At 38.0% G+C, this 23323-nt stretch overlaps 2 protein-coding genes across 6 annotated transcripts in view; one reads left to right on the forward strand and one right to left on the reverse strand.

Annotated features, from left to right (window-relative positions):
- Nucleotides 1–11321, forward strand: part of LOC126416078 (focal adhesion kinase 1) — a 754036-nt gene extending 742715 nt beyond the window's left edge. For all 5 annotated transcript variants that reach the window (XM_050083563.1, XM_050083561.1, XM_050083565.1 and 2 more), the window contains 3 exons: nt 1837–1961; nt 3757–3863; nt 9213–11321. In XM_050083563.1, coding sequence (XP_049939520.1) covers nt 1837–1961; nt 3757–3863; nt 9213–9390 — 410 coding nt within the window. In that variant the 3' untranslated portion in view covers nt 9391–11321. The remainder of the gene's footprint in view (nt 1–1836; nt 1962–3756; nt 3864–9212) is intronic.
- Nucleotides 11322–20465: 9144 nt separating this feature from the next.
- Nucleotides 20466–23323, reverse strand: part of LOC126416386 (agrin) — a 354777-nt gene continuing 351919 nt past the window's right edge. Inside the window, exon 10 of the mRNA XM_050084069.1 lies at nt 20466–22429. Within this exon, the coding sequence (XP_049940026.1) occupies nt 22195–22429 (235 nt within the window). The 3' untranslated portion in view covers nt 20466–22194. The remainder of the gene's footprint in view (nt 22430–23323) is intronic.

The following is a 23323-nucleotide window of genomic DNA, read 5'->3' on the forward strand; positions in this document are numbered from 1 at the left end:
ATGAACTAATCCTTCAAAGTCAAAGCTAACTTTCAGCATGGCTTTGACATCCAACCTGACCTGATGAGATTTTTCTGGTCTGAGCTTTTTCTGGTATTGGAGAACCTTTCCAGACCCTTTGTGAAGATTGAAACTTGGTTTCAACGTCATAACCGTAGACCCACGTCCCATGACCAGTTATGATTCTCTTAAGGAACATCTCATTCTCATTTGTGCGATCCAAAAGCTCTTCACAGATTGCAAGGTGAAAGACATTCTGATCTTGACTCATGAGCTGTGGGACAAACTTGGTGACAACATGATGCATTCCAAGACGCTGTGTCAGGATTTTATGACATGATCCTATTGAAATGTTATATTCTTTTATTTTTAGAATAGTCAGCAAATTCTTGGAAACTGTGTGTCCGTTACAAGGGTACTGCAGAAATCTGTTTTTCCCCACTGGAAATTTTAATGACTTTTGTTACTCATTCTTTTTTGCAGCTTTTACTGCTTTTTCCATCTCTTTGCATAGGAACTGTGCTTTGTGGTCAAAGCTCAGAATATTGCTAGTGAAGGCTTAGTTTGTACCACAGACAAATATGTCGTCAGTTGTGGAATTTGTTTGCTGTTGAAATTGGTGGGAAATGTATTGTGGGGATGGATTAAAAGCTTTTGTCATGGTTATTAAAGCATCTCCACTATTACTGTCTTTTGTAAAAACAATGGTAGTTGCTAAAATGCTTTGTCTTAATATGTAACGGGCTGAGTCTGTGCAGCACAACCTCCAGGCTGTTGTTAAAAATAGACATATTATCGCTTGGTGCTGTATATATGTTAGTGATTATGAAGTTAAATCCTCAATGAAATTTTCCTCCTCCCTGCTACAGTGCCTCACTACTTTAAGTCTTGCTATTGAGGTTAATTTTGTATCATTGGGATGTAACCAGTTTTTTTATGAAAATGAGGAGGAGGAGGAGGAGGGGGAGAGAGAGGGAGAGAGAGAGAGAGAGAGAGAGAGAGAGAGAGAGAGAGAGAGAGAGAGAGAGTGTTCCCTAATGCATTAAAGCGAAGCCCATGAGCAGTATCTATTAATCTCAAAATATTTGTAAATCTGTTTGAGACACTGACATCACAATCACATAAAAGTTTTTGCATTCCATGTCATGTAGTTCTAACTGTCTAAAGAATATCTGCATCAGTATTCACATTTAGCCAACTGTCCAACAAATTGCATGTTGTTCATTATGTGTAAATTTTCACTGAATGAGCTGTCCACCCCTGGTAGCTGAGTGGTCAGCATGACAGAATGTCAATCATAAAGTCCTAGGTTTGATTCCCGGCTGGGCCGAAAATTTTCTCCGCTCAGGGACTTGGTGTTGTGTTGTCCTCATCATAATCATTTCACCCCCATCAACGCGCGAGTCGCCAAAGTGATGTCAAATCGAAAGACTTGCACCCGATGAACTGTATACCCCACGGGAGGCCCTAGTCACAAGACATTTACATTTTACTGAATGAGCTTTAGTGGTAGGCATCTAGTTAGAAGTGAGCATATATTATAGGGCTAAAATTTTTCCACTGCAGTTTTTAGTTTCATTCACAATAATGTGTACCATTGGAAGATCATTGTGGAGTACAAACATGATAATGTGGTGCTTGAAAAGACTAAATGTTGCTATCTGATCATAGGTACCATATAAACCACATGAAGGTTATAGTGTGTGAATCCGAAAATTTCATAAAATTTTTAAAGCTGGTTATAGTCTACATTGCTGTAAAATTAGATTGATCTCCATGTCATTTGTGTTTTCTGACATGTATCCTGATAAGAGTCCTGTCATCTTTGTGTTGCAGGTGTGCAGAACAGCCGGGCCGACCAGTACCTCGAGCTGGTGAAGAAGGTGGGCATCGAGCTGAGGGCGCTCCTGGCCAGTGTGGATGTGCTCGTGCCACATTTCCCCGTCTCTGCTCATCGTGAGGTAAGAGGTCCATAAATTTGAGGAGATTATATAAAAGGCTAATAGCCTTGTAAGACACAGATAAAGGGCACAGGAGCTGAACTCACAAATCCTTGGGAAACCAAAGTGTCGGACTGAATGATTCCTTTGGAAACTGAAAACAGTTAAATGGAGAAAGATAGAGCAGAGTAATGTGGGAGAAAGTGAAGAATGAAGGAAAAGGAAATATTAAAAATGAAATCCTGGTGGCTAATGAAATTTGAGTAGAAGGCTCAATAAAAAAACAAACATTGTGCCTCAGTGATTCGTATTGGAGGATTGGCATTCAAACCCAGTTTAGCCATCACAATTCACATTTTCCATTGTTTTCAAAAATCACATTGGACACCTTTTGGTATGAAATTTCAAAAGCCCTGTCCACTTCCTTTCTTACCTTTATTTAGCTAGTCTAGTGTTGCTTTTGGTATCAATTTTCTGGTGATGGTGGGATCGTAATTTCTAATCTTTCATTTTTTCTCAAAGCGTTGGGGTATTTAATGAGATATCTCATGTTGTGTAAGGTTAATCTTGACCCTTATTGATGTTATTCATAATAGGATATTCTGTCAAATATAATATACTGAAGTATGTTCTATGAGACTCTTGTCCAAGTATGAGAGGGCAGCTTTTGTACTAATGGAACAGTTCAGAAATGGATAAAGAAAGTGTTATTACGGTCCTTAAAAGAGTGTGCACTCGGGGGAAACACTGCTTTACAGTAGCATAGTAACACTTCATTGAGATTGTTTATGAGTGTTTGATGTTAATGTAAAGAAGAGCATAATACAAGTCTGGTAAAGTCATTGAGGTAGGATTCAAGTCAAGGGAACATGATGGACATTACATTTAAAATGGGCATTGATACTCATTGCACACTATCTCCATTTGTATACATGTTCGCTATCAAGCTCATTACTGTGTATCCAAAATCTTTCAACATGATTTTTGAACAGTTGTACTACCAAATTTCCCCAGATATCATGTTCTCTCTAGATGTATCAGGATGTCTTAACTGATGGGCTCGTTGTGTTGATCACTGTATTCACTAAGAAACCAGTATTCATTTTTATAATTAAAAAACTCTGGTTTTGAGAGGATAGGTCATGATGATTAGAAACAAGAAATATTTAATGGAAGTGTGTAATGTAGTGGTGAATAATGTGCTTACCAATTGGATATTGGGTACTACTGCTGCATGTCATCTGTTACCATTCATTCTAACGATATGTTAGTGGTAATGCCAATAGGAAGTACCAAACGGAAGACAAAGCATGTTTGCTGATGATGGAAGGAGTAAAGGTGACCAACCACCATACAGTTGAGATGTTTAGCTGTCCACAGACAAATAAAAGAGACCAGAATTGATGCTAAATTTCTGAGAGTCATTTGCCTAAATGCCCAAAGTAAAAGGAAGTTGGCTATCTATATTATCATCTCTTACACTTTTGGATGTTTCACATGTCCCTGTTTTCATCAGTTCTTTGAATTGTTTGTTTATGAGCTACAGCTGGTAGGTGTTGGATGGGGAGCATTTGTTTATGTAGTGTAGAATTCCAGCAGTGCTTACAAATCTTCTTATGTCCACACAGCATGGCACAAACTTTTAATTTTTTCCTTCTGTTGGCGTAATGGATTATCACATTTTGTATTTCGTAGATAGTTTTGACTGTGTGAAGAAACATTTTTGTCATTGTGCTTATAATGATTTCTGCAGAAGTTGTATTTTTTGAACCCAGTAGTATTATACTGAGGTGTTTTTTTTTTTTTTTTTTTTAAGGTCGAGATGGCGCATAAGGTATTGAGCAAGGACATGGGTGAGCTGGTGAGTGCGATGCGGCTGGCACAGAACTACAGTGCTACTACGCTCGATGCCGAGTACCGTAGGTAAGTGTTGATGATTGTTTCTCATGAGTGTTTTTGCCTTCTTACATTCTTCTATACAGCTGCGGCAGCAGCAGCAGGAGTAGTAGTAGTAGTAGTAGTAGTAGTAGTAGTTGTTGTTGTTGTTGTTGTTGTTGTCGTCTATAATCCAAAGCCTGGTTTAGCGCAACTTTCCACACTAGTCTATCTTGATCCTGTGTTGTAAGTAAGTCTCTTCATCTCCAAATAACTGCTGCAACCTTCATGCATTTGAACCTGTTTACTGTAGTCAAACCTTAATCTCCTTCTATAAAAGCCTACCCCCACCCTCACTCGCCTTTAACGCGCGCGCGAACACACACACACACACACACACACACACACACACACTCTCTCTCTCTCTCTCTCTCTCTCTCTCTCTCTCTCTCTCTCTCTCTCTCTCCCCTCCCTCCCTCCCTCCCTCCCTCCCTCCATTAACAAGGTGATGATTCCTTGATGCCTCAGGATGTGCCCTACTAACCAATTGTTGTGCCATAAATTCCTTTTTTCTCCTATTCGATTCAGTACCTCCACATCAGTTACTCGATCTACCCATGTAATCTCAGCCATTCTTCTGTAGCATCAGATATCCAAAGCTTCTGTTTCTTTTTGCCTGAACTGCTTATTGTCTACATTTCACATCTGTACAAGGCTACACTTCTTACAACTATATTCAGAAAACACTTCCTAAATTAATTTAAATATATTAGACAACTAGCAACCCGGCCTGGCTTAGCACAGGTAGCGTTAAGTATCTATGGTCAGACGACTTGTGTAGCCTAGCACATTTTGTTCATGGGCCACAGCACAATTTATGAATATATTTCAGAGAACAGTGTTAAATAACTGAATATCATCACTCTCATATAACTTGTGGGATGTAAGCAGCACACAGTGGGAAAATTGTCTGGATGCATGAATGTTATGTGTTCTGTAATGAATTGGCATTTGGAGTGACATCCCATGTCGTTATGGGAGCACATTATGATGTAAGTAATATGTTTACAACCAAAACACACAGAAAAAAGTCTTTTGCTAAGGAATGATTTATTTTGAACGTGTCATTGTGTTGATGCATTCAGAATGTCCTTAAGGTTCTGAGAGTCTCATATCAGCTCAGTTCTTGTCCGGAATTGACCATTTTGCTCACGTATGCTGAACATGGATAATTCTGTTCCGTTTCGTGAAATCAACCACTGATTTGGGTAGTCAACTGAGCCCTGGTGAAGGCAGGAGCAGTTTACACTGGACTCTTAATGTGCGTCAAGTACGGGGAAAAAGAAAATTAAATTGCGTAGAAGTAAGGCAGACCAAACAAAAAGTTCTGCTTGATATATCCAAATTCCAAAGTCTACAGTTAACTGTGCTCATATGCCAACACAGAAATTTGAGTTTGGTGCACCCAGCAGGTGGTACGAGGTCAAGCAATTCCATAATGGCAGTATTCAGAAACTGATGTTAAGTTGTTCCAGTTTAGTATGCTGCTAGAAGAACATGTCATATGTGGTGATTACTAAACATTACTGGCCAAATGTTCTTGGAAAGCTGTGACAGTACTCTGCCCATTGTTACTGATTCTTTTTTTTATATCTTGATTAAGTAAATATCTGGTGGCACATCAAACTACACTCATGTTCAGAGGAGAAAAAAAAGAACACCTTAAATGAATAGAGATAGGATGTTCATATTCACAGGACATGAACATTAGTATATTCTGCAGTAACGATTAGCATTTCAGTCACATTGGTTCAGCATGTGTGCTGTTGCCTAGTAGGCACAGAGTCTGCCATGGGCACTGATAACTTATTCCACGTGTGATGGCATAGACGCTTATAATGTGTGAATGGCATCCTGTGGTGTAACCATTCATGCTGCACTGACCTAGTTACAAAGTTCATCTGTGGTGGTTGACATTGGGTCGCAGCACTGCATCTGTAATTTCACCGTATCCCATACATTTGCAATTGACAACAAGTCTGGTGATCTGGCAGCCGAGGGCAAAAGGCTGACATCCTTTGACACTAGGGAGGCACGTGTTCATGCAACAGCATGTGGTCGTGCATTACCTTGCTGAAAAATGATGTCTGGGGTGTTGTGCAGGCTACGGGTTGCAGAATGCCATTCAAGTAGGTCACACTGGTCACAGTGGCCTGGACATGCATCACCTGCGATTTGTGATTGTACCCAATAGCACCCACACCACAAGGCCTTGAGCTGGCAATGTATGTCTTTTGAGGTTGCAGCCGCTGTAGTGCCTCTCCCTGTCTGTGACGAACCAAAAAAAAATTTCAGACAAACAAACCAGGATTTGTCCAGAAACATTATCTGATGCCATTCCTATCCCAAGTAATGTCATTCCATACACCATTGCTATCTACCATGTTTCTGCACATTCATTGAGGGCAAACGGAGAAATGGTCAACACGCACATAACACGTGCCATAATAAACAGTGATGGACTGTCACCGCTGATAGTGTATGATGGGTTACACTGTTCCACTGTTGTGCCAGATCCGAAGAGGGTGCAGATCTGTTCTGAAATGTCATTCGGACAAGGCGTTGATATACTCGGGTAGGGGGGGGATCTGGGTGATGCAATCAGACTCACTGATTTGAAGGTGTGGTTTGCGCATATGTCTGTGAGGCTTTCTGCACATCTGCTCAACTCACACCAATCCATTACCTTTGGTTTATAGAGAAAACGAGAGCCGCAGCCACATTTTACTGGTAGGTCATGTCGCGTCATGTCGATTCATGGGAGGCCATAGAGCATGACAAGATAGGTCAGGTTACACCACCCAGAACCCCCCTCCCCGAGAAGATTGACACCTCATCCGAATGACACTGTTTACACATACCTGACTCGATTATAAACAGTTATTTGAATGAGCTAACTTGAGAGAATTTGTGGACTAACTTGGTTCAAATATTGATCATTTCTGCAGAACATACTAATGTACATGTCCTTTGAATATGAACATCCTATCTGTAGTCATTCAAGAAGTTCTGTTTTTTCTGAACATTACCTTACATGAAATAAGAGTTTAGTGAAAACCAGACAAATTTATTCAGCTGTTGTTAGATCTTACTTGACTGAAGTCCTGGACAGTAATAATCTATTAAAAATCTTTTTACACAGATCAACCCTTTCATGGAATCTGAATCACTATTGTGGAGCCTTTGGATCTCAGAGGTTGTTTGTCCAGTGCACTGGAAACTCCTGACTGGCGTGTGTTGTACGCTCTGCTAGATGATTCCATGAAAAGTTACATCTGTAACATTCCTTTTCCTTTGTTTAATGGCAAATCAATGCTGCTTGTATCATCAAACCTTTGCTGTATGTAGTATCATAGTCAGGTTTATCTGTTTTTATTTTTGTGTTAATATTCAATGTAAATTGTACAATTGTTACATCCATAACCATGGAATGACCCTGCCATATTATGTGGCTGCAGCTTGTCACTGCAAAAACTCTAGCACAAACTAACAATCGCAGAAAAACAGTACCTAATTTTGTTTACCGTGCTGGTGGAGTTTAGTAAAGAAGTAATATATTGACACTCGTGCCTGATGCTGTAATTTAATTGTGTGAACAATGAAAATACAGTAAATGATAAACTTTTTTCCTTTATCAGTTTGTATGGGGTGTCTGTTATAAAAAGTTTTGTATAGGTTTGAAATGATGTGTAAAGCTTGTTAGCAGTCACCAAGTGCTCTCATTCTCAAATAGTGGATGAATATAGTCTGAGTAACTTGTGCGCTGTGTTAGGCTGCCTCTAGATGTATACGTAAGTTATAGCTGTAATACTGAATTTATTGTGTTAAACATTCAACATAAGATTGTTGCTCTTAATGAGTAAAATTTGACAGCATTTTAAATTTGGTCAGTAACAGTATGAAATATTAAAAATAAAAATTTTTGTTACCCCTGAAAGCCATTAAATAGCCAATCCGTAGCTGGGTCTTCGCTCCAGGTTAGTCATTTAGTAATACAGATAACAATAAACTTTTTTTAAATTTAAGTTGTATACGCACACCTCACTTGATTATAACCAGTTATTTGAACGAACTAACTTGAGAGTGTTTGTCTAATGATGTAATGAAAATACATTTTCGTCATTACAAAACCTTTGTAGTTGACATCTAACAGTTGGTTCTTATTATACCAGATGTGACTGTCTGCTGACTGAAAAAATGGATAGCACAACGGAAGTAGATCTAATCTGTGAATAAAATTTGTATGGCAGGTAGAATTATTAGCATTCTGATGAAGAAACCACTTCACAAATTCCATGTAAAGTTTCTAATTGGGTTACCATAGTGCTTGCATCACATATGGATAGTACTCATAGAGTATCCTCCAAGCTGTTTTGTAATATATGCCCACATAGCTTTCCGCATCAAGTATGTTGGTTTAAGTTGTTCTGCTAAACCTTGTATCATGACTGCCTCGAAAACCAGTGTTACAATATTATGATTTCCACTCCTTCTGTGCTATAGATGAAGATTCTTTGTTTCTTAAATGTGTCAAAGTGCAGTGCAGATCCTATAGGGTATGTGCCTTCTGTTAGGAATCTGATTCTTGTAGGTATGCCAAGTGTATGTGATGTGAACCTTCACTTGAAGTAATACAAAATAATGTCAATGAACTCAAACTGCCAGCAATCCATGCTAGATCCAGAACCTCACATGTAAACAGTAATAACCTCTTAGGCAGACTGGATTCTTTGAAGGAGAACAGCAAACTACCTTGAATTGACTGGACAGGTTGCGTTCTGTGACCAATGTGCCTCACTCGTGTTTGGGTAAGATAGCATTTTTTTGTCACAAAGTGAAACTCTGCACAGGCTGTTGTTGTTCAATATATGTCGGAGGGATCCCGAAACATTCTCTATGTGTGTTTCTTCAGTCTGAATGTAGAATTTTAATTAGTGCCTCACAGTGAAATAAGTAAGTGCTGAAACTGGTATGATACCTCCACATACTATTTTTGAACATCATCTCGTTTCTGGCAAGATTGGCAAACAGTAGAGATCACAATGGTGAAACTGCATAGTTTTTCAGTAGAATATAGAGCATAATCATATGTCATTTCATTCATACGAATGAAAAAAAAATCCTGATCTGCTGTAAACATATAAATAACAGTGGCATTAATGCTCAGTATGAAGTACAAAAACACAGACATCCTCTTTCCATTTGGTGATATTTAAGTAGCAAGAGAGAACCAAGTCTCTGTACTATTCACTTAACCTTACATATACGGTTTGGAGAAACTGTATGTGTTTAGTATTTTTAATGCTGTAAATTGTGATTGTGCGGGTGGTTTTTCAGGGGTATGCTGTCAGCAGCTCACGTGCTGGCAATGGACGCCAAGAACCTGCTCGACGTCATTGATGCCGTGCGCCTGCGGCATCCGGACGTCGATGCCCTGATGCGTGGCGCACCGCCTGACACGGGAGCTGCCTCTGCCGCAGCCCCCACACCTGCCCCCACGCCCGCCACCAGCTAGCGCGAGCAGGCCACGACCACCTGTGCTGCGAGTCCACCTCCGTGGTGTCGCTCCTTCTGGAGATGTGGGCTTTTCTTCTCAACATTCCTTAACTTTAGTTTTTTAAGTCTTTATTCTTGCTTGTATTCAGTTTGCGTTGAAACAGTATAAGACTCAGATGTGTGCTCATATGAGTGGAGGAAAACGAGAGAAAACAGTTTTTAATGATAGTCTGGCTTTCCTCTGAATCATCCTTTAATTCTAGATTAGATCATCCTCAAACATTTGCTTTCCAGAGGTTAAAAGGAAGACTGCTATCTTTTGTATGGTATATAAACCAGGAAATGCTCCACTGCCAACAGTAACCTGATTTTTACATTTTTTTTTTACTTTAAAATATCTTAAGTACCAAGGACATTAATTTATAAGTTTGATTAAGAAACTGTGCACTGTTTTTGTCAATATTCACAACACTTCTGCCAGTGTAAATCTCATTCTTTGGTGCTCTATTTTTATAGATAAAATAATTTGACAGAATAGAATGGTACCGTTAAGTAAAAATAAAGGAAATTGTGAAGTTTCCTCATGTGTGTTATTGTCATCATCATCATCATCATCATCATCATCATCATCAATGACAGCATTGTGAATATTTGTTTTTTCACTTCATTCTGCAATCAGAAAGGAGTTTCAGTTTCACTTAAGTTTTCACTTAACAAATTTGACAGTAAACACTATGTTTCTTCATGTTGTATGTATTTTGGACGTAATGATGAGGAGTAAATGGAATTTTTGAAAAACATACTTATTTTACACATGTATGTATCAAACATACTGAAGCATACAGTGACAGTGTAGCATCTTATAAATTATTGTGATTAGCCAGTTGAGAATGTTACAAATGAAAGACTACTTTAATAAGATTATTTATATTCTTGTATGTGGCATCGCTAAATGCTTTTGTGTATTGTACACATATAAGAATATTTGTACTCTGCCTTTATGCACAGCAAGCATAAATATTATTATCAAGGAAATGTTGCTGCAATATAAAGTTTTATGTACAGTCTTTATTTAATTGATTTGCTCAAGCTATATATCTGGTGTGTACAGAATACTGTTGTTAAGGCAGTGGAGTGTGACTGTAGCACTTTTGAATTCCGTGTGTGCTTTAGTTCTGAACTATGCAACACTTCAGACTCTGGCTAAACTTCTGCTGTCATCTTCGCCTTTAGTAGGCTAGTGGAAATTCAGATGTTATTGAAAGTAGTGTGTTTGCAACAGTATTCCTATTCATATTCATGTGTTAAGGGCAAGACATAAAATACAAATGACCAGATGTAGAAAATTAGTTTTCAGCAAAGCCGTGAGATAGAAAAGTGTTGCGTTTTTCAGTTACTCAGCTAAATTATTGTAGCTTGTTTTCATGGATCCTTTGTTGAAGTGTAACCATAAAGATGTGTATTTGTATGTTTGGATTTTTATAATGATTTTTTTTGTTCTTGTTCTTTAGCTGCCTGCTGCCTTATTGTGCATGCAGTGAACTGATGATACTACTTCAGACCTTAAGAGCCAGACTGTTGAACCTCATTTGCTGTAGCCAAAATTTTATATGCCTCAGTAAATTTTGTTCCTCCTATTCACAGTGATAAAAGAAACTTGTATATTATCTGTTTAGCAGTACTCAGTTGCTGAACTCATCCACTTAACTAGTCACAGTGTTGAATGAGAGTGTGCCTGATATCAGTGTGACAAGCACAGAATTGTGCTTTCCTGTGAGATATAACTCATAATTTATACCTGTCATAGGTAACTATGCTTGCCTTATGAGCAATGTCATTATCATTGTTGTTATTGTCATATTATTATTTCTGTTTTATTACTACTGTATTAAGAGTGCATTTGTCATCTTCAGAGTTTTAAAAAGAAATTAAACCAGTTTGTCTTTTGCAGAGAGATTTTCTTTATAAAGCAACCTTTGTCCAGTCACTATATCAGCAATACGATTAAAATTGACGCAACAGTTTTAACAAAATCTGTAAAATAATGTGAACACTAATTTAGGCAATTGTCAGCTATATTTCAGCACTACACATTCACATTCCAGTTCTTACCCACATAATTCAAATAACATCAGTTGAATACTCTTTGAAAAAGGAATATGTTCAGTAACGTTACTGTGAGTTGAGAGAGGAGATATTGCCTCTCTCTCTCTCTCTCTCTCTCTCTCTCTCTCTCTCTCTACCCCCCCCCCCTCCCTCCCTCCCTCCCTCTCCCTCCCTCGCCCTTCCAATCACACATTTTGTTTTACATCTGTTTCTTACCATATTCTGAGTATGAGAGTTTCACATATTACATGCCTTCTGAATTTGAGACAAAGTGTACATGGAAGTTTCCCTTTTTTGTTCTACAGTGAAACAGAAACTTTTTATAAGCAAAAAAACTATTTTTGGTAAAATGGGTGCTGAGTTAAGTATGAAATAAGAACACTATTTGAAAATAGATCTTTTCAAAACAGTCTGTAAGATTTTAACAAAAGTAATGAAATAAAGTTATCACATTTTTAGGAAATACATCTGTAAACACTCTACAGGAAAGGAAGCTGCTGGGAAAGAGTGTCTACTAACAGATGTCAGAGACATCAAATTAAGCTCAAAATAAAGCCTTCCCCTTCTATTTACCTTAGAATCAGGCAGAATCCTACAAATGTCATGTTTCTCAAAACCTGACACATTGGGAAAATTAGGCCACACACAAAAAAATAAACTTCATCTGATTCCACCTTGGAATGCCATTTCCTCAGAAGTTTAATTTCATCATCAGTGATAACATGTCCAACATAATATTTTACACTCTTCTTTGAACGAAACTTCAGTAAAAGATATTTTCCATGGAGCTGATGTGTCAAAGAATACAGAAAGCACTGTTCAAAGTCACCCCTTGAAAGACAAGCCTTCACATTTTATTTTTTTATGTCACCAAAGAATAAATATCATATTTTCTGCTTTTTGTAAATGTTTATTCAAGTGCTAACCTTGCCCATAAAAACTCATTTCAAATTCTGAACTCAAAAATGCTTCTAATAATAGGCAAATGTTTTTGCGTTTGTGAAGGAACTTACATTTCCAGAAAATTATTTTATTTTCTGGCATTGGTATACAACATTATTTCATATCTACTATCCTATCATCTGAATGTATTGATTACTGGTGATATTTAACAACTGTGACCTTAGTTCCATATTTACACATTAGAGTGCAGCATTTACTTTAAAAAGGCGCTAAATTGCTGTTCAAAATCGCCCCACCTTTCGAAGTCACCCCGCTTTATGGGAGTAAATTTAAATTATCAGTATTTACAGTTAAACATCAGATCATCATTTCCTCGACACAAAACACATTGAACTATGGCAGCAAGACACCTTACTGAATCATTAGGTAATAGAATATTTGCTGTAAAGTTTAGTGCATAATAGTTACTTTTGTTATTTATTTATCAGAAAGCACATTGGTGAAAGGCTAGTAGCTGTGGCATTCAAAGCTAAGAAGGAAATTGCATTGGTTTTATGTAAAAGAATTTAACTTTTATTATGTAATGGATATTATTTTACTTTATTTAGAACGTGAAAGTGGTCAAGCTTTGATTATTTAAATATGTTAAAATGTAAAGTAATGTAGAAAAGCTGCAGCCAATCAGATGGACGGTTTCAGGAAAGGGAACTGCCCTAGTCAGTTGAGCGACAATGCTCAGCACACTGGAAACACGGCCAGGGACGAGCAGACACAGTGCTGGTGCATACGCGAAAACGGACAGTTTAGTTGAAGACACCAAAGGGTACAGTTCGGATTGAGATGCGAAAGTGGTCAGTCGGTCTTTAGGCAGCTAGGAAGTGAAACGACTTAGAAAATTTCGTGTTGTTAGTTATCGCGGGACTTAGTCTGAGTGGTGAGCAACCATGTGCCTGGTGTGAACTCTAACTTTTCCTGTAGATAACTTGCATTTTGTGATGAGATTGTGAATGATCAAACTGTGTCAAATGGATATGCACTTGTTTGTAACAGTAACTCTAAATACGACCGCTTTCGCTATCAGTTTGCTTTCTGAATAAACATTATTCTAACCAAATAACATCTGTGTGGCCTACATCATTTGTGGGTTGTTAATTTAGCTCCTTATATTATTACTACTGTTGCTATATGTTATATTAACTTTTTATTTTGAAAACTTGCAATCAGCCAGACAATTTAACTAATCACAAGTGTCTAATTTAGGGCATGTAATGTGACACATGCAGTTCAACCCCTAGCTGAGTTTGAGTGAAGATATTTCGATGAAGAGGAACCTCATGTAAGCCTGAACATCTATGGGATGTTAGTTTGCAATACATGAGCATATTCATTTTCTGCAAGGTACAAATACATCATGTCTGCAATGGAAATATTTGCTGTTACAGCATATAATCATCATCTTTGTCTTATACAGTAACATTGTGTTACTGTCTGCATAACATATCTGCCAGTTTCATTTCCAAATACCATACTTCTGTATGAGGTTGAATAAATATAAAATGAAGGAAAGAATATGTGTGGAAATTACTCCTGCATTTAGTAGAGAAAGCTACATATCTCCTTGAGGGAAGCACATCACAAGTTTTGATTTAGGTCAGGCAGCATTGATGAAGTCTAGTAACACTACCTAGTGTTGTATAGTACTGTAATACATTCACCCAAGGACTGTTTACAATGATGCAGGGTTTGTCAGCTTTATAACTGAAGAAATGTAAATCATATATGCAGAAATTTACAAGCATACAGGTGTATTTAGTAAAGATATGACAGGTGGTTGACTATGGCCTCACTGAAGGAATCATCCCAGCATTTTCCTGAAACAATTTTGGATAGCTGGATGGAACACTCATCCTCTTGAATCAGAGGCAAGTGTCTTAACAAATGCACTGCCACATTCAGTTTATACATACTTTCAACAAGTTGGTGTAATAACATGAAAAAGAATCGTACATTGTTCATTCAATATCTCAATGCTTTCTTTGCACATGCTATACACACTTGCAGATTACTTCAAAAGCAAAGCCGTTCTTTCATGGCTCTATTACATCTCCGTATCTTTACTTCTGCCTGTCTGATGAAATGAGCCAGAATCACCTCATGATATGTTGAGCTCAGGAAGGAGTTGAGGCAATAGTATTACACAGTATCAGATTTGGGTATATGAATTTCTGATGGTAAAAAAACATGTGAATGCTTATTGTATGCCGGAAATGTTTTACTTGTTGGAAGACTAATGTATCAGCACACAATTTCTGTTCACAGTCACTCAGAGAGATTCTGGGAAAATTTCCTACTAATTGTTTAGGAATTTTGGGCTATTTTCCACCATGTGATCAAATTTTCCACAGAATTATAATTGAACCATAAGATAATGACCTTCAGCAGGACATAATTTTCTTTGTGTCATTGAATGGTGAGGAACTCTTTCAGCGCCCATCAAATTGTATCCAGTAGCACTGAGGCACAGAATGATGGACCAGTATGATTGTGCTAAATGTTCACTGTCAAACACATGTGAAGCAATAATTTTCTACGCTTTCACATGTGACTACTTGCACAAGATATTACAGTGCCATTAAGTGTGCCACATTGTATTCAGTGATCTGCTACAGTCAGAAGCATTTGTTGTTGAGGGGGAAAAGTGATGACTACAGTAGTAAATTATGAACAGATGTGCATCTTCAGAAGAGGCCCAATTTGTGGCTTGTGGCATGAATGAACAAAGAATGTTCTGAGGATTAAGTCAATAAAATGTTGGTAAGCTTGAGGCAGGTAAATGGTCACCTATTTTCATACAAAGTTTCTTTTATCATTCTCAAGTTGAACTAGTTTGTCACTGTTTGGTCTACCCTTAATTAGTTACATCATTGGTTGAGTGTATTTTGATGATGTCTCCACTGGTGTCTGGCAGCCATACTCATTAAGTTCTACATACTTCATCCCAGTTTTGATGTGTGCTTTCTGTGGTCTTCAGACATCCACATTGCTTGTAATTATAATTTCACTGGTTATTTAGATGATGTGATCACATGTGACAACAGAATGATTATCAAACTGTGGTGTGTTCTGTCAGAGTTAAATTTTCAGAATGTACTGGATAGAATTCATGTTGAACTTCACCGTACAAACTGACATCTCTCCATTGAGTCTTATTTCATACTACACTAGCAACCTGCCCTGGCCCCTCACGGCTAACTTTAAGTATCTGATGTAGCAGTAATTTTGTTTAGCAGCCACTGTGCAATATTTATTGGCATTTGGAGCGACTTCTCATGGCAGTGATGGGAGACACAAGCTACCATGCTGCTGGGTTTGCCCAAAAGCATTGCCAGTGTAGCCTCCTGGTAGCGTTAGCTCACTCTGGCCTTGCATTGCAGTTACCTGCTTCCATTGCTCCCAAAGCTTCCTCATAAATCAGTATATATATTAGTGAAAACCCTATCAAAATGTCGACAGTAGTTCCTGAGATTACCCCAAACATACAAACAGAAACCATGGTGAGGGACTTCAATTTATATATGAATAGAACAAGATGATTTACAGGACTGTCTTTTTATTATGATTGTTGAACATTAGCTTAAAGTGTTAGGTCTCTTTAATTTATTCAAGCATTGCACCAGTGTTTTAGGAAAAAGGAGGGAAAAAAATCTGTAGCTATGGAGTCAACACAGGAAAATTACAAAATTATTTTTTTGAAAACAAATGCTTAGTGACCAAATCGTTTTTACATGCATTTCTCTCAGGTATGACCCCCACATTGGGATCAGTGGATTCTGTCGCATGATCTCCCCTTGTCAAATGCGGAAAATGTCAGATCAACTTGTAAACCTGCAACTTTGGATAAATTTTTGTTGGTAACTTTTTATTTCAGTTTACCCATTTGAACAAACCATGCACAACATGAATAGTAAAGAAAACAATATAAAAAAAACTATTCTGTAGATGAAGTCAACATGTGATATGTTATTGTGCCAAATGTACCAACATAAAAAAAAGGATTTGCAGTGTCTGTGATAGACTATCCTAGACTTACGCTGCAGTTGCAGTATGATACCTGCCAAAGAGTTTGCCTTTACAAATGTCTGCTTGTGTCTGTGTATGTGCGGATGGATATGTGTGTGTGTGTGCAAGCGTATACCTGTCCTTTTTTCCCCCTAAGGTAAGTCTTTCTGCTCCCGGGATTGGAATGACTCCTTACCCTCTCCCTTAAAACCCACTTCCTTTCGTCTTTTCCTCTCCTTCCCTCTTTCCTGATGAAGCAACCGTTGGTTGCAAAAGCTTGAATTTTGTTTGTATGTTTGTGTTTGTTTGTGTGTCTATCGACATGCCAGCGCTTTCGTTTGGTAAGTTACATCATCTTTGTTTTTAGACATAGTTCTCATCTATATGTAGAAGACAAAAAGAATGAATATAACTTCTCTGTGGTTCAAAAACAGGTGATGCTAGAGGGCTCCCATGAGAATGCATGAACTCCACAAAGATTTAAGGAATGATTAGCAAAGGACAAAACAGAACTTTTGGATTGACTCCTCAATTTTTTTTGTTGTATTCCTGCATGTATACCTGACACAGATGCAGCATTGTCGTAACCATGAGCCCTGCACAACACAGTATCCACCCCATCTTTTTTGATATATCCTTCTCACACAAAAAAAGAAGACCAAGAAGGATACTTGAATTTCCATAACGTTGTCTTACATAAGGGCATATCCAATTATTTTACTCATTTGGTCAGTTCTGCTTTCATAAACAGTCCTGTCAAAAATTATTCCATAATGCTTATCTTAGAAACTAGATTAAGGAAAGGCAAACCTACATTTCTAGCATTTGTAGACTTAGAGAAAGCATTTGACAATGTTGACTGGAATACTCTCTTTCAAATTCTGAAGATGGCAGGGGTAAAATATAGGGAGCGGAAGGCTATTTACAATTTGTACAGTAACCAGATGGCAGTTATAAGAGTTGAGGGGCATGAAAAGGAAGCAGTGGATGGGAAGGGAGTGAGACAGGGTTGTAGCTTATTGCTGATGTTATTCAATCTGTATATTGAGCAAGCAGTGAAGGAAACAAAAGAAAAATTCGGAGTAGGTATTAAAATCCATAAGGAAGAAATAAAAACTTTTGAGGTTCGCCGATGACATTGTAATTCTGTCAGAGACAGCAAAGGACTTGGAAGAACAGTTGAACGGAATGGATAGTGTATTGGAAGGAGGATATAAGATGAACATCAACAAAAGCAAAACGAGGCTAATGGAATGTAGTCGAATTAAGTCAGGTGATGCTGAGGGAATTAGATTAGGAAATGAGACACTTAAAGTAGTAAAGGAGTTTTGCTGTTTGGGGAGCAAAATAACTGATGATGGTCGATGATATAAAATGTAGACTGGCAATGGCAAGGAAAGCGTTTCTAAAGAAGAGAAATTTGTTAACATCAAGTATAGATTTAAGTGTCAGGAAGTCATTTCTGAAAGTATTTGTGTGGAGCGTAGCCATGTATGGAAGTGAAACATGGATGATAAATAGTATGGACAAGAAGAGAATAGAAGCTTTCGAAATGTGTTGCTATAGAAGAATGCTGAAGATTAGATGGGTAGATCACATAACTAATGGGGAGGTATTGAATAGAATTGGGGACAACTTGACAAGAAGAAGGGATCGGTTGGTAGGACATGTTCTGAGGCATCAAGGGATCACCAATTTAGTATTGGAGGGCAGCTTGGAGGGTAAAAATCATAGAGGGAGACCAAGAGATGAATACACTAAGCAGATTCAGAGGGATGTAGGTTGCAGTAAGTACTGGAAGATGAAGAAGCTTGCACAGGATAGAGTAGCATGGAGAGCTGCATCAAACCAGTCTCAGGACTGAAGACCACAACAACAACAACGTTTAGCCTTTTTCATATGTGCAGTATGGGTGCCGGCCGCTGTGGCTTGGCGGTTCTAGGCGCTTCAGCCTGGAACCGCGCTGCTGCTATGGTCACAGGTTCGAATCCTGCCTCAGGCATGGATGTGTGTGCTGTCCTTAGGTTAGTTAGGTTTAAGTAGTTCTAAGTCTAGGGGACTGATGACCTCAGATGTTAAGTCCCATAGTGCTCAGAGCCATTTTTTTTCCTTAAAATGTTCACCCAACATAAAAATAAAATAATTTTGTACCCCTTTTGACAAATAAGAAGGTACTCTCATTGACCCATCAGCAGTCACTTCAGGTTTTAAACAATGCTTTTTCAATACTAGATCACATTTCTCCATTAATGGCACCAGTTGTAAGAAATTTTCTCTGTCTTCTGATGAAACATCTTCATGATGACCATGGAAAGCAAAGTTTTGCTTGGCTAAAAACAGCATACTATCTAAAAGGCAGTGCAAAATGTATCTCCACTTTTTGATCTTATCATTCACAGTTTTCTGATTATCTTTGTCAATGGTTTTATTAAGTTTCAAGCCAAGAGAGTGTTTTCCATTTTTCTTAATTTGCTAAATGTTCAAGTGACAACTACTGGTTTGATGTCTTTGGATTCAATTACCAACACTAACAGAAGACAGAAATAAATTTATTTTTGTTGGTATTACCCTCAGAGGCAAATAAGTGACAGTAAAAACCGTATAGTTTCTTTGGTGATGGTGAGTATCGCATCTATTTCCATAAATATTCATCTTGTTCAAATGTGAGTAGAAGCACAACAAAGTAAAACAATGATGTGTTCCTTTTATGTGTGCACCTGGTACTCCTATAGATTCCGAAAGTCCCTTCTTGTTTTGATATATTTAATTACCTTTTTCAGTAATCACAATTTTGATATGCACGGGAACAGGTATTGACCAATGTGCAGTGTCATTTGATGAAGACAAGTCTGAGTTAGATGCATCAGAAATATCTGTTATTTATGTTTCATGCCGAACTCATCCCACACTCCATACACGAGTGGAACAGAAAGGAACCATAATAACTGGTACAATGGAATATACCCTCTGCCATGCACCGCATGGTAGTTTGCAGAGTATAGATGTAGATGTGAGTAGGATGCAACACCTTCAAGGCACTGACTATAGAGGTAGATTGATTTTTATGATATTGGGCGAATGCGGCAGAGAAAAGCATTTTTCTACAATTAGTTCCAACATATAAAATCTAAATGACTGTAGTGTTTTTAATTATCTGTAATCTTTGAAAAAGTAATTTTTAGAATGAACTACTGTAATTAAAAAATTAATAAATCAATGTTAAGCACTTCAGATGTTTTTAAACTGTACTTGTAGTATACCTGTGTAGGTGGCATAGGTATCAAAAGGCATTACATGAAGAATAATTGTGTGTAGCAAACAATTGATTATCATTCTACAGTTTTTAAGTTTCATGCAACATTTTACAAAAATTCTTAAAATTCTGACTGCACCCACTGACAGTTACTAAGGCATTATAATAGGTAAGCAGGTATCTATGTTTATATTTAGTGTATGTGTGGGGTCTGGAACTCTAAAATAAATGTTATTTACTGAAGATACTTTGGCCTCATTTGGGATTTGATTAAAAGTTGTCTGGTTCCAGGGAGACCATGAGAATTGGAGGCCCTGCCCTCTGGACGAAAGGAGGCCGCACATGGGCCACCCTCCTCCAACCCTCTCATCCCCTCCTCCTCCCCCCCCCCCCTCCCCTCCACCCAGTCTGCTACTGCAAGGGAAAAAAAAGAAAGAAAGAAGAAAAAGAAGCTTGAAGTAATTCTTGTCTTCCACTCACCGACTGTCTGAAGGTGTGGAAATGGACAGAGTGCACCCGAACCCTTCCTTATTTAAAAGCCAGGAAACTGCTTTCCAAAAATTTTAATATCATCAAAGTGTGCCAAAAACATAAAGAAGATCCTTGGGTAGTAAAACAGAGTTTTGACTTAGACTCACGAAAGAATCTAATAAATAGGAAGTCTAACTGTGTGTGGCTTTCGTCCTCTGTAAATTCTAGAAGTCAATGGATCAAATGCAAAACTGAGGACAACAAAGGTAAAAACTGCAAACTGATAAAAATTCAAGTAAAACTTCAGTTGTTTATATACATGTATTTCAAAAAAATAAATGCAGACCATAAACATACCATTATTGAAATATTCACTTTCAAAGAGTAAATGTTTTACATTCACTTACTAAATTAATTAATAAATTATCACATTATCACTTCATTTACAGTCTGACTCATACAATTTTGCATTTGCCATTTGTGATTTATCTTATATTAGGGAAATCAAAGGCACTTTTTGTGATGTTTTTATGCACTTTTAGATTTCATTATGAAACATTCAGAATCCAAAGTTACCATATAATGTGGCTTGTCGACTACTACATCTCAAACATTTTAGAGTACTGTGATGCCCATCAAATTCTTATTGCCATTGTCACTTAGTACTCAAAATTGTTATAATCTTTAGCACCATACTGGGATGTGGCAATACTAATTACATATGAAGCATGTATTTCTCTGCAAGCTATATTCTAGAGTAAAGCGACGATCAAATCAGTTGAAACTTTTTTTCCAACATCTTGACTGACAAATATAGGGCATACATAAGTAAATGTGAGATTTGTGCAAATTAGGTTACAAAAGAATTCCGTATAAAAACATAAACAAAAATTTAGGAACAATTTTATAAATCATTTGACATTAATGAGAACATACACTTTATATATATTTACAAGCAAAGGAAAATAAAATAAATTAAATCTTATAAATAGTCTTAATATAAATTATACTACATACTACTGTTATGTCACTTAATGAAAGAAATCTTCTCTTGCTTCATTTTCTGTACTACAATATTTCTAAGAAAGTGGGTTTGTTTCAGGAACTAGACTGTCTTGGCATTGTGAAAAGTAGTACACAGTAGCAAATATTTGATTTGAAGTACTCATCTTAAAACATCATTTCCTGAGTGAAGTATCCTACTTGTTGAATAATTTGTTAAACATAACTAATCTTATACTTTTTTTTTTACTTTTCTATAATGTGAATCAAGAAAGTATTAATACCTGCAGTCATGGAATGTGCCATAGTTCATATAAATTAGAGGCATTTTTCATTAAACTTACAATATGCTGTAAACTGCCGAGAATGATTAACAATGAAATTGTTAATAAACAACTTATATCCACCTGTTGTCTGTGATGTATATTTTTACACAACCCTTCTGTGTCTCAAGAAATGAAATTACTTCTCAGCTGTTTATTATGCTGGGAGTGACCATAACAATAAGAAATAAAAGCAAAATATTTAAATTTGTTGTGATTTAATAACGGACTTCACTTTTAGAGAGGAAGCTGATGGACCTCGTAGTTTTATCAGGGACATGGCCTTAGATAGCCTTCTTGTATTAAAGTGAAATTTAACTTTTCAGCCCCTAGTGAATAAGTTCAGGCACTCTCTGATATACTTCTTTTTTTTATAGAAACTTACAGGATTTATGAAGGCTTGAATGGGGTAGGAAAAAATTTATATTTAAGTAAATTTCTTTTCTAAGAGAGGTTTTGATTTGTGAGATATCTCCTGTGTGGCAAAATTGCATACCATTTTCAAGTTATTAATGTGTACATCTCATAGGCGATGGAAAATGAAAAACAGTCTTTCATTATTTTGCTAACAAATCAACATCCAAGTGACATTTCTGGATAAAGTTTGCCTCATTCTCCCCGCAATTTGCAATAAAAAGCCAGAGACCACTTTGTGCTAAGACATATTATGTATGATGTATATAAAAGTAAATGATAGTAAAGTGACTTAATACAAATAGTTGCGTGGAGGAGATGCTATCGGTTCCCCACACCGCCCAAGATGTGCTTTAGAAACCAGCGACCGCGAGCGGCAGTTTTCAAGTTCGAGGAAGCACTCGTTGGAGTATGTCTTACCATCTGTGCCACATACTGGGTCATAATGTGGTGGACAGATCTTCTGACAACCACGGAAGACAAAGCCACTCAGGCAGCGTTTCAGTGGAACAGCATAGACATGTTTCCTGAAAAGAAATAATTAATTTGTTAAAGCAGACTGAGAAATTACTGAGACAATATTGTCTTACATGATTGTCACAGTTATTTTGTTCAGTGTGTTCTTTAATGCACACTTAAAGTCAGTAGAAAGGGATAGACTTAAGAGTTATGTTGTAGTTCAAGAAACAGGAGAGTAATAAAATAAGAAAGCTGGGAAATAATGAACATGTTTCTCTTTCCTTGAAGAGTGATGGGAGGGAAACTACACTCCTGGAAATGGAAAAAAGAACACATTGACACCGGTGTGTCAGACCCACCATACTTGCTCCGGACACTGCGAGAGGGCTGTACAAGCAATGATCACACGCACGGCACAGCGGACACACCAGGAACCGCGGTGTTGGCCGTCGAATGGCGCTAGCTGCGCAGCATTTGTGCACCGCCGCCGTCAGTGTCAGCCAGTTTTGCCGTGGCATACGGAGCTCCATCGCAGTCTTTAACACTGGTAGCATGCCGCGACAGCGTGGACGTGAACCGTATGTGCAGTTGACGGACTTTGAGCGAGGGCGTATAGTGGGCATGCGGGAGGCCGGGTGGACATACCGCCGAATTGCTCAACACGTGGGGCGTGAGGTCTCCACAGTACATCGATGTTGTCGCCAGTGGTCGGCGGAAGGTGCACGTGCCCGTCGACCTGGGACCGGACCGCAGCGACGCACGGATGCACGCCAAGACCGTAGGATCCTACGCAGTGCTGTAGGGGACCGCACCGCCACTTCCCAGCAAATTAGGGACACTGTTGCTCCTGGGGTATCGGCGAGGACCATTCGCAACCGTCTCCATGAAGCTGGGCTACGGTTCCGCACACCGTTAGGCCGTCTTCCGCTCACGCCCCAACATCGTGCAGCCCGCCTCCAGTG

Source organism: Schistocerca serialis, chromosome 8 (assembly GCF_023864345.2).
Source record: "Schistocerca serialis cubense isolate TAMUIC-IGC-003099 chromosome 8, iqSchSeri2.2, whole genome shotgun sequence".
NCBI lineage: Eukaryota > Metazoa > Arthropoda > Insecta > Orthoptera > Acrididae > Schistocerca > Schistocerca serialis.